The sequence below is a fragment of the Pteropus medius genome, unplaced genomic scaffold (assembly GCF_902729225.1).
Source record: "Pteropus medius unplaced genomic scaffold, Ma_sr-lr_union100, whole genome shotgun sequence".
NCBI lineage: Eukaryota > Metazoa > Chordata > Mammalia > Chiroptera > Pteropodidae > Pteropus > Pteropus medius.
The window spans coordinates 1,067,280-1,079,853 of record NW_024351730.1 but is presented as its reverse complement, the minus strand read 5'-3'; the positions used below and the strand labels follow the sequence as shown (position 1 = coordinate 1,079,853).

The window sequence follows — 12,574 nt, the reverse complement described above, 5'->3', positions numbered from 1 at the left end:
TAAGCAATGAAGCAACTCATTTTCAATTTATGTTGTATCAAGACCTCAACTTGTCTACGGCCATGCTACCCTGAACAAGCCCGATCCCGTCTGATCTCAGAAGCTAAGCAGGGTCGGGCCTGGTTAGTACTTGGATGAGAGACCACCTAGGAAGACCAGGTGCTGTTAAGCGTTAAAAAATAAATAAAAATAAGGGATTGTAAACTGACAAGGTCCTTGCAACCTGTGAGGTCAACCAAGGGTTGACTTGCCAAAAAAAAAATAAGACCTCAACTTAATTTTGTTTTATTCTCCAGTGTGGATGAGCAAATGCTATTCATTTTGCCATTTTTCTGACATTTTCACCCTTCGGTGCCCTGACTATCCTTCTCAACTGATTATCACACCTGTGAGCATTTTCTGTGTTCTGTCATAAAACTAAAGGGTCAAATAAGAAAGAAGACAGGTTTAGGCTTTAATCTTTATGGAATTATGGATTCCACCTTTTCTCCTGGTTTTATAAGAAACCATTGACAATTGCATTTGAAGTTAAATATTTATGAAACATCCTACATGATTCCAACAACTGATATTCTGTCATAAATAAAACTTGTTCCATATATATTTTAAATAAGAAAGAATAAAATTCCTAGTAACTTTGCAGAAATTCACTGAGCATTTTGTGAGCTAGAAAAGCCATTTTGTTGTATCTATAAAGTAAAGAAATGAAATATTTGGTTTCTGATAGGATTTGTTGCACCCTCCTTCTATCTTAAGATTTGTGTACTTGAAAGCTTACACTATCTTTGTCAGGGAACTTTCTTGTTGAAACTAACTTTGGTTTGGTCTTGCAAAAAAATATTGACACAGAAAATATTCCTTCTGCAGTCAGAATTTTAGGCAGATGAGAAGGGGCAGAAGTGACAGGCTGCCAGCCCTTTTGATCTGGAAACCTGGACTGGTTACCATAGAACATGTAAACTCTTCTAGGGATGAATAAATTATGACAGTTTAAATAATTATGATAGAGGAAAAGCAGCTGCAGAGAGCACAGTTGACAATTGGGGCTGATTTGGCCTGATTCTGTCAAGTCAAAGCATGCATCTGTTTTCCAGGTTACATGAAAGTGCTGTTTTCAAGGAGTCGTGTGTGTGTGTGTTTTTTTCCCGGCCTTCTTTAAACGTTCTTAAAAGGGTCATAGTCTGCTAGTGACCTTCTTGAATGAAACAAATAGGGCAGAGCTCCACATTGATTCTGGTTCTCCACATTGACATTCATGTAAGATCTCAGTTGAGCAGGTGCTTTGGTTCTAAAGAAGCTACAAATTAGAAGAATTCTTGTTCCTGCCTCTATCTGGACCTGGAATTTGTCACCTGTGACAAAGATTATTCCACCATCTCAGCCAGTCACACTAGACATAGTGCACACTTGTTTTAATGCTCTGCTATTACCACCTTGAAATTCTTAATAATTTTTTCACACGGAGCCTTGCATTTTCATTTTGAACTGGGCTTCACAAATTATTTCATGGCCCTAATCTTGGTGTTTGTCCACATTGTATATTGCACCCCTAAGCAGGGTTCTGCATTTTCTTTAAAAGCCCAGATATTAAATATTCGCGACTTTGTGGGCCATATGGCCTCTGTTCACTACTCAGCTCTGTCATTGTAGTCATTGTGCATAGGAGCAGCCGTGGACATTGGTAAGTGGATGAGTGTAGTTATGTTCCAGTGACACCTTATTTATAAAAAACAGTCCCGGGGCAGATGGTTTGTGATTGGGGGCCATAATTTGCAACCCCTGATTTAAAGAACCTGAATGGAACACAGTGATAACTGAAATAAGGACCTTGTCCTTTGAGAATAAGAAAGCTCTGTCACCTCAGGCCAGCTTTGTGGTATTCTGAAAACCACGCTCTAAAGAGAATTCCTGGAAGATTGGGCTGTTCTATGGCAAACCATTGTTTGAACATCCCAAGCCCACACTTGAGCTTCTTCAAAATGGTATGTTTATTTGTTAAATATGAACAAGCATGGACAATATGGACCATAAAATGAAAATAAATTCAGACAGTAAAAATAGGATGCTACTATGATGGAATTGTGAGGCTTTTTAAAAAAGATTTCTTATCATATTTGATGGAAAAAAAAGATTTGGAAACAAGGAGACTAGCTGCATGTAAAAAGTAACCTTTCTGAATAGGAAAAATGTATAGTCTTTCACCTTGTATCAAGAAGTTAACTCCTACTAATGTCAAGCGGTACCTCTGGGAGCACGGGGGTGTTCTGTGCTGCCTTAGAGTACAGCTCTTCCTACTTCTCTGCCTCAGCCTGTGTGGAAATGCATTGTCTGGGGACTTTTCCCTAAATGATACACAAAGATTTTCCTTTTTAAGACTACAATTATGAAGAAAATTATCTGAGGAGTTGGTAAATCTTGATAGAAATCCGTATTCAAGGGAAATGTATATATTGATTTCTTCAGGAGTAGGAGACTTGTTTTTCATTTAGACTGATGTTCTAAAGGAGGAATCTAGTAGGGGCTCCGGAAACAATATTGTTTTTGCAGGAGATGATCATAGTATAGATTTGCTTTGCTTTCAGAGTCACAAGAGATTAATAATCTTCACAGAACTTGCCTCCTACCCATTGAGATGAAAAATATGTCTTATTAACATTGTTTTAGATGACACGAAAACAAAAAATGAGCTAAAGCCATTTTTTAAAATGCTGTCTCTGATAAATAGTAGCAGGAGAAAAAGAAATCCAACCAACTCCTTATTCTGGGATTCGTTCCCTCAGGTTCTTACCAGCATGATCAGGAATAAGGTGGAAAGTCCTTTGTCTACTCTTTTGAGCTATTTATTCAATCATTCAAAAATATTTTTGATTACCTACTATGTGCCAGGCAGTAGTGAGTGAACAAGGCAAACTTTACTCTTTCATGGGAGAGAAGGAAGGAGGACAATAAACAAATAAGCAAGGTAGTTTTAGATGGCTGCAAGTGTTGTCAGTGACTGAATGGTCCAGATGGTTCTTTTGGGAGTGGTGGTGATAAGGAGGGGTCCTCCATGGGAGACCTGGGGGAATAAGCAATCCACGCAGCAAGAAGAGGGAGCAAAGGCCCCAAGGTGAAAACAGGCCTGTGTGTGCTGGAGAACTGAAGGATCTGAGTGTGGCTGAAGCCCATCAGGTGTGAGAAAGGCAGGAAGTGAGTTCAGAGAGATAGATGGGGAGTTCAGGGGAAGGGGGTTCATAAGCAGGAAGCAACAGGATAAGAGGTCACTGTGGAAAGGGTGAAATCCTCAGCCTTTGCCTTGGAAAATTACTTAGATCGAACACGGCACTTAATTTTTGTCACCAGATCCAGCAGTGGTGGAACCAGAAATCTAATAGGGACAGAGACAGGAGCAGAGAGCTGAAGCCACCTCTCTGTATCTAGGGGTGAGGTCGTGAGGAGCCCATTAATTGAGAGGGAGACAGTCCTAAGTGCCAGGTGCCCCAAAAACACAGCACAAAGAAGAGACAGGTCAAGCAGACTGTGCTCCATTTGTGGATCCACCATTTATTAGCTTTGGGGGTTTTGAACATGTTAACTTAAAGGTTCCCTGAACCTTAGATTCCTCATTTGAAAAATGAGAGCCATGAAATGGTTCCCCTGCTGGGTTACTGTGTGGCTTGGCCATAACGCGCACCAAGAGCAGAACCTAGGTGAAGAAGCAGATTCAGTAATGGGAGCCGCTGCTATTATTTTATTATTGGCAATCAGTCATCCTAGTGTTGTCATCTGTTTTTGCTTAAGTATTGTGAGTTTACAGAATATTAGGAATACTTGTATCTATATGGAAGTTTCCAAAATTCAAACAAAGGCCAAATATCTTTTCTTTTTCTGTGAGTTACACTAGTATTCCTTTTATCTGCACAAAGAAATGGGATTGGATATATAGTTATATCTTAAATTCTCTTGAAAATTTAGAATCTGATATAAGCATGTGCCTTGTCCACAGGAGGCCCTCCACATGGCCAGGCGCATAGAGTTGAAGAGAATTCACTCACAGGCTCACCGTTGTTTTAACCGCGAGTCTTGTCTGTACTTTGCCAGTGGTTTGTGCCCTCATGGCACTTCTCACATGGAACACTTTCCCAGTGTAGAGAGCTGTCACCTTCCCTCCTTTGTATCAAAGTCTTTAAACTTTCACTCATTCTTGTGCCTTGTCAGATAGGAGCCTTCTGGCTATCAAGTATTTTTTGTTTTGTTTTACCATCTCACCTTTCAGGAAGGAATGGAGCCCACGGTTTCACAATTCAGGTATAACTTACATAATTTTAGCCTCTGATCATACTCTAAACATTACACTGTGAAATCATAACATGGCATGAGTTATTTCTCATTTGAGAACTAAATATAAGTTGTGAGTGAATTCTCTTTTCACTTAAATATTCAGAGAAGCAAGGTTGTTGGTTTTTGTTAACTGTAATACAAAACAGATGAGGGCAGACACTCGTTAATTTGTGCGCTCTCAGAAAATGGAGTTTTAAAAAATACTCATTTCCTGGTTGCTCTCAAATATCCTTGTCTCCCTCATTAGTAAGCTGAGTGGTAACTATTGTGGCTTCTCTCCAATGGCATGAGAAAGTCCTTTGTTTAGAAGAGTGTGTCTTGAATTTCAATAACCTTATATCACTTTAGATACTCAGCTCCACTCTTATCTCTGTTGGAACTCCAACTCCCCTTACAGATTTACAGGCTGTTGTNGCATCTTGTACTATGAGAAGGGAGTAAGCTTGTGCCCAACTCTAAATTTAGCCTTCTCCACTCTCAGAATAGTGTGTCTCAGGCAGAAGCACAGCTTTGGGCTGATGTTTTTTCCCTGGCAAATTTATAAGGTGTCAAATTGGTGTAGCGGCTGCCACTGTGACTCTTTTGCATTTTTTAAATGACATTTCAAAGATCACTCTAAAGTCCCTATTTTCACTTTGACACTTAAATCAAGCATGTCTATTAACCCCAAAAGAATTAACCTTGCTAAAAGTTTGTAATGTCATTTTTCCAAGTTCTGCCTTCGGGGAAAACCACGGTGGCTACGTATTGATGTTATTTCCTTAGGCGAATCACTAGTAATGGGTCTGATTTAAAATATCCAAGGCTCCAATAATAATTATACACGAAAGAAAAATATTGTATTCTCAAGACTCTAGATTTAAGGTTATTGGGCAATGTTTTTGCCATACACTATGCATAAGCTTTTCATTAAGAATAAAAAACTAAAGGAGGCAAGAATATACAATAGGGTAAAGACAGTCTCTAAAATAAATGGTGCTGGGAAAATTGGACAGATATATGCAAAAAAAAAAATGAAACTGGATCATCTTCTTACACCATATACAAGAATAGACTCAAAATGGATTAAAGACTTACATGTAAGCCCCCAAACCATAAAACTTCTAAAAGAAAACATAGGCAGTAATCTCTCTGATATTGCTACTAGTAATTTATTTTCGGACATATCTCCTCAGGCAAGGGAAACAAAAGAAAAAATAAATATATGGGACTACATCAGACTGAAACTTTTTGCACAGCAAAAGAAACCATCAATGAATCGAAAAGACAACCAACTGAATGGGAGAAGATATTCACTTATGATACATCTGATAAGGGGTTAATATCCAAAATATATAAAGAACTCATATTACTCAACAACAACAAAAAAAACAATCCAATTAAAAAGTGAGTAGAAGACCTGAACAGATATTTCTCCAAAAAGGAAATACAGATGGCTAATAGACATATGAAAAGATGCTCATGGTCACTAACCATCAGAGAAATGCAAATTAAAACCACAATGAGATATCAGCTCACACTTGTCAGAATGGCTATCATTAATAAATCAAAGAAAAACAGGTGTTGGCGAGGATGTGAAGAAAAGGAAACCCTCATACACTGTTGGTGGGATTGCAGATTGGTACAGTCGCTATGGAAAACAGTCTGGAGGTTTCTCAAAAAATTAAAAATGGATATACCTTTTGACTCAGCAATTGCACTTCTGGGTATTTATTCAAAGAAAACCAAAACAATAATTCGTAAGGATCTGTGCACCCCAGTATTCATGGCAGCACAATTTACAATAGCCAAGATATGGAAGCAACCTAAATGCCCATCAACAGACGATTGGATAAAGAAGTTATGGGTCATATATACAATGGAATATTACTCAACCATTAAAAAAATGAAATCCTACCATTTGCAATGACATAGATGGAACTAGAGGTTATTATGCTGTGTGAAATAAATCAGAGAAAGATAAATACCATATTTCATTTATATGCAGAATCTAAAGAACAAAAGAACAAACTAACCAAAAATAGATTCACAAATATAAAGGATAATCTGGTGATGGCCAGAGGGGAGGGGCGTTAGGGGTCTGGGAGAATGGAGTGAAGGGTTAAAGAAGTACAAATTCGAGGTTGATAGATGGTCATGGGGATGGGGAGCACGGCATAGGGAGTGCAGTTAGCATTAATATGGCTAGGTGGCAAGCCAGAAGAGAGAACGAGCAATTAGGGGGATCGTTTTATAAACTATACAAATGTCTAACCAATGTACTGTATACTTGAAATTAATAATAAAATAAAATTTAAAGCAAAAGAATAAAAACTAAAAACATTTGGTATATATCAAAAGTGGTTCAAAGAATTACCACCTACCGATCTTTTTAGTAGGAGGCGAAGCTCCTAACAAATCCTTTTCTGATAGAAATCTGAGTACTAGGTGATTCCTAGACCATCTAATCTGAGATGAGAAACTCCACACTCGGAAGAGGTTAAGTGACTTGCCTAATGTTTACTCAGCATTAGACTGGAATCCAGGTTTTTGGATCCTTTGTTGATTATCTGAATTGCCTCTAAAGACTAACTTTGATAGTGGGGCTGAGGCAGTACACAAGGACGTGAGCAGGAGGTGACTGCCCCTCGTTCTGTGGTCACGTGCCCAGCAAATCCAAGGAGAGGGCCACAAATCCTTCTCCAGCTGACCTCCCTTCCATGGGAGATATTTCGTCCCAAATGTTGCCTGCCCAGCACGACTCAGCTGAGACATGAAACCATCAAGTGACTCAGTGGTACTAACTATAATGATGCAGTTTATTGTGTTTTGTTTTGTGTCAGGTACTCTCTTACACATATAATTCTTCTCATGATTGCCCTGAGCCAGCTGTCCTTACCCCTTTTTCACTGATGCAGAAGCAGGTTCCAGAAGGGACACCATCTAACCTGGCACATAGAGGAAGCCCAGGAAAAAGAGAAGATAAGTAACATGCCCGAAGGAACACAACTACCAGCAGAATTTGAACACAATTCTGTCTACTCAGCCTAAAGGGCCTCTTGGGAATTTTCATCCACTTTCTCCCCTTCAAAAGTTCACAGGCCAAGGAAAGAGAAAGAGGCTCCTCATTCATCTAAAATCCCAGATTCTTTACCAAACCCTTTGCTCCTTTCTTAAACAGCTGTGCGTAGTAACGTGGGTCATTTGTGAGACAAACCATAAGATGGTTCTGCAAGGCTATGAAGAAGTGTTGCATACCCATCATATGTGCATCCTAAGAAGGCTAGAATTAGAGAGTACTGCAGACTCACCATCAAACTCTGACTTCACCATGTACTAGCTGTGTGACCTTCAAGTTCCTCAACCTCTCTGAATTTGTCTCTTCTATCAGTGGGAACAGTAATATTTACCTTGTCAAGTTGCTGTTAGGGCAACGCAGAGCCAGAGCTCAATAAGGCATAGTTGTTGGGAATGTGACTATAGTAGTCACACATATTCTAGTGCTGTTACCTGGTCCTTGGCATATGCTCATCACAGTGGTTTCCCTGAAATGTGGAGATATTCACTTATTTGTATTAGAAAAGTCGCATGTGCTTATTGTGTAATATTCAAACAAATAGACTAAATAAAATCCTCCATAATTCCTCCTCCAGATGACAACGGACAGTCTGGATGTTATGTTCCAGACTTTTTACTATGCATATGCACACTCGAACTTTGCTTTTCAGACAAGACCATGTATCTGCAACTTAGATTGTTTGCCTGTTTGGTTTCCCCCACTTAATAATATGTCATTGTCACTGTTCTATATCAGAATGTCCAGCTCTGCCTTCCCATGTAATGACTGTGGTTCACTGGCAGGCGTGCTTGCTATTTCACACTGGGATTTTAGCTCTCATATCTGTAGGGTCCTGCTGGCTGCTCCATGACCCTGGCTGCAGGGCACCTAAAAGAGTGGTTTCTGTGAAAGTTGGCTTTCTTCCTGGCCTCTGTGTTGTCTGGCGCTCCTGCCCCTGCAGTCCAGTTGCTTTACATATAATGCATGCATGTGACCGACTTGAGGGCTCTGCTCTCGCGCCCTTTCAAATTGGCTGTGACAGACCAGAAGGGGATGGTGACGTAAGCACTCTGGTTCAGGAGATTAACTGCCTTCATTAGGGTATTCATTAGGGTAACCCTGGTGGCTCAAGAGCAGTCTGGGGGTGGAACTCAGGGTGTTCGGCCCCAAGCCCCAAATCGCTGTCGGCTTCTCTCCACATGCTGCTCCTCTTTGCCCTGGCACATGTCTGTTTCCTCACCCTTTTGAGTGCTCATTTCCTGGCCCTCCCACTCCGCACCTCTGCCCTTGACCTTCTGCTCTGCCTTTGCTCCCTCCTGTTCTGTTGCCCTCTCATGATGCATTTCAGGAAATTAAGTTACCTAAATTATAATGTAGCCCTGTTAATAGAATGTCAGGAGTGCTAGTAAAATGGGTAAGGCTGTTTCCATGTCATTGTTTCCATATGTTTTTTTATTGGGAACAGGTGGAGCTGGAAAATGAAGATAAGTGCTCTGCCAGTGTTTACTGCAGACAGTTTCCTGTATTTGACCGTGATATTTTAAGCTCGATTACCTCCCCTGGCTGATATGTTGCCTCTGAACTCAGCTGGCATCTCTTGACTTCATCGTAAAGTGGCTCAAAATACACACTTCTGTGTAAGAGTTCAGCTAAAATAAGCACTGAAGGGCTATTAATTGCAGCAAAGTTGGGAAATAAAATGGAATGTCAGTGCTCAGAGTTGCTGTTAACACGACTGTTTTATTTACTGGATGCTGTGTGAATACTAACGTGTTGTTTCTGCTCTGTTCCCTCATGCATTCCCGGATTCAGAGAGAGGTAACCAATCAATTTTCACTTCTCCCTCTTCCTTGTGTCTTAAAGTGTCTGGTAAAGCTCTCTTGCTTTCTTCATGCCATATTGCCGTCATCACAGCCATCGTTGTCTTTGAAAGGCAGAACTTTGTTATTTTAACCCGTTATCATTATCATTCTTATATGTCTCACATTTAAAATAGAATATGGAGTTGCATCTGAGTCCCTAAACCTCTGTTGAGTTCGACCCTGTTTGGGGAAGGTGATAGTCAGTGTGATTAAGTATAACAGGAACTTGGTCACTCTCACTAATGGCTGAAAAAGTCTCATAAGCATGTTAGGGAGTAGACATGATAGTAATATTTAGGTTATGTACCTTGTTGTATAAGGAGACTTTTCATGCTTCTTGAATTAATATCAACAAGACTTACTTACATTATATATTCTCTAGTTTTGTTGGTAAGGTTTTGCTCTAGGCTAATAGCTGCAAGGACTGACTCAATTTCAATCTCAATTATTAGTGAAAATATATGGAATTCTTTTCCCTTCCCACATCGAGAAGAAGATAACTATGGAAAGGATATAACTCTAAAATGAAAGGCATTTATACCTCAGATGTGTGTGCTTTGAATGTCAGCCTGCCCATTTGGCTAATTGGGCACTTCATGCTCCACCATTCCATAGCTCTGTCACTTAATAAAAGCCCCATTTTTGATGGAAGAAAGTTTTTAAATTTTCCTCCTTGAAAGAATGGCTGTGGTTACTGCGTGACAGACACAGGCAGTCGCCTTTTTGCGTCTGCACCAATCTCAGACGAACTCCCGCCTGGCAGGCCAAGCGATCTCTAGCTGGCAGCCATTTTCCTCCCTGAGGATGAGCTGCTGTCTGTGCTCAGTGGTGAGGATGGAAAGGGAGATGGCATAGACTTGTTGGTGAACACTTTCAATCTTCCGGGGGGTATAATTAAGAGTATTTGCAAACTTGACCTCTGGAGGTGGTGGAAGGTTCTGGAGGATGAAGGCTGTGTGTTCAGACATGAGCTCCCTCATCTAAAGAGAGGGCAAGTCCTGTGTAAGCCAGTAGTGAGGATATTTTTAGATGTTTGTTACTTCCTACCTTCAGGTCTCCCCACTGAGTAGCAGTTGCTCTGAATATTAACAGTAAGACTGTATTTTGGAGAGGGCTACAGATTCTGGTCCACGAAAGCCACCTGAATTATTTGCTTGTGGTAGAATTTCAGATCTGCTATTTCCACCGCCTTTGTGGTCTCACAAAGGTGCCTGGTCAAGGATTCCCTGTGGAGAATGTGTGTTTACCCAGGTGATAAGTTCCTGGGATGCACCTTTTAGAGTTTATGAACTTAGCATCTTCTTAAGCTTGTAAGGAAGGGGGAAAAAAGTTGATTTACCAAGCTAAAGCCTGAGCTTTGTGAAAGTAATGACGCCTGCATGTGGTGTATGTGCCACTGGATAAAAGTGAAAAAGCAACGCCGTATGTGAGTATATAACTTTCTAAATTGGCCATCTAGGAAGATAACATCTCTCAGCACCTTCTTCTTCCCTCCTTCCACCCCCAAAACAAGATTTTCAAAGTACAATGAGAAAAAAAAGAGCAGTTAGGCAAAGAAGAGCAGAGCAGGCAGTCTTGAAACAGGACTCCTCCTCCCTCCAGGCCCTGTAGAGGTGAAACAAAGAAAAGAGAAAGCCCTTTATCATAAAGGACTAGAAATGGGATGTTTGCATCAAATCTCTTTGCTGCTGTTTTGTCCTTATTTGCACGTAGGGTGGCACTGCCCTCTGCAGTAGTAACAACTCTGGTGACTTACAGCTTCTACAAAAAGATAACGTGGAAGGAAAGGGCCTTTAAGTACATTTCAGCAAGTCTTTATAATTCACAGACATGCGACTGGTTATGCATCCTTCATGGGTAAGAAGACAGTATTTCAAAGTGGGCTTTTTCTTTGAGTTCTTTACAACATTATAATAATAACTACCATTAATCGAAAGGCTATCACATGTCAGCCTTCACAAATTCCCATTATCAAACATGTGCATTTGACCTGAGCAAATACGGATTCTGTGGAAGAAGGTATCAAATTAAGGAGACGTGATAAGGGACACTAAACAGAGGAGATTTGGTGAGAGAGTAAATGGAATGGAGTCTAACAGAAAAGAAGGAGGAGTTGCTGCCAGACAAGTCTGGGCTGTGTAGCTGACGAGATCGCCTGTTGTGGGTTGCTCCAGAAAGCAAAGCTCGATCTCACAAGCAAAAGCTGCAGGTAGGCAAGTTTCAGTTCATTATTTAGAAAAAATATATTTTGGTTTACCAGGAACATTCCAGCAAATGAACAGGTTGAGTCATTAAGTAAGGTTTCATGTCACTAGAATATTCTCAGTACCACCTGTCTGGGCTGCAGTAGATGAGACTTTGAAATGTTAGCCTAAGTAAGTAGTAAGAGATCTGTAGATTCCTCTTGAAATCTTTACGCAAATCCCATTTACGTAAGGGAGTTCTGGGGGAGCGATTTAGGGAAAGGGTGAGCAGTTCTCTCTTGGCTATTTTTTAATAAAGTCCATTTGAATAAAGAATTGTTCATTTGTTCCATAAAGATGGATTAAACCATCCAAAGGCTGATTAAAACGCTGTTCAAGTGAGAATAGTAAAAGCAACCTTTTTGGGGCGGGGCGCGGGGGTGGGCATTAAGAAATTTGAAGCTGTCATGTGAAGATATCATAGTACCGACATTTTTCCCTGGCAGAACCTGAGGCTGGTCCCCTGGCAGAATAATTAGCCAGGGAGAACAGCAAAAGGAGAGGAACAAAACGAGCCGGAAACACAAGGGCTCAGTAAACAAATGGTAAAAGGTAGTTGATTCCTGGTACTCGCTTCTGGTATGGTTTACAGAAGGGACACAACAAGTGACTGCTGTGAACCTTCCACTTCCTGGTTTATAAAGGAAACTCAGTGATTCCCATGACTTCAAGAAAGCAGTGGGATGAAACTCCATGTGTGGGGAGCAGGGGACCCGACCAGCAAATGCCTCTTTTAGCAAATGGCTCCTGGACCAGTGTTGTAAATGGAGTGAGTTGGAACAAAGGATGAAAATGGTTTCTGCTGGTGAATGTCAGACAGAATGTCTCAGACAGACAGATATCTAGAAGAATTTGTTGGAAAAGACAGGACCTGTAGTTTGACTGGAACTTCAGAGGTCATTTGGGCCAACTCTGTGGTTTTATAGATGAGCATGCTGAGGCTCTGGAGGTGCATGACCACTGGAGTACCCGGTCATTTGGAGGTGGCATAGAAGCCCATCTGAGCCCATCTCAGCTCCAAGATAGGATACTCTTGGTGCTGTGGAATCCAGGTAGTTGCAGCCCAAGCGCCACTGGCAGCTCTGAGGAGTGAAGGGGTATGAGGGAGCGCC

General features: G+C 40.8%; 2 protein-coding genes and 1 pseudogene across 23 annotated transcripts in view; 2 read left to right on the top strand and 1 right to left on the bottom strand.

The window, feature by feature from the left end:
• NSUN7 (NOP2/Sun RNA methyltransferase family member 7) overlaps window positions 1-12,574 on the bottom strand; it is a 65,842-nt gene that overhangs the window by 2,271 nt on the left and 50,997 nt on the right. The gene's annotated exons all lie outside the window — the stretch shown is intronic.
• The window catches only part of APBB2 (amyloid beta precursor protein binding family B member 2), a 336,396-nt gene that overhangs the window by 303,295 nt on the left and 20,527 nt on the right, over window positions 1-12,574 (top strand). For 13 of the 22 annotated variants that reach the window (XM_039845045.1, XM_039845042.1, XM_039845052.1 and 10 more), the window contains one exon: window positions 9,170-9,175. The exons of the other annotated variants lie outside the window; for them this stretch is intronic. In XM_039845045.1, coding sequence (XP_039700979.1) covers window positions 9,170-9,175 — 6 coding nt within the window. The remainder of the gene's footprint in view (window positions 1-9,169; window positions 9,176-12,574) is intronic. 22 annotated transcript variants of the gene reach the window in all.
• LOC120588463 (uncharacterized) lies at window positions 53-171 on the top strand (annotated as a pseudogene).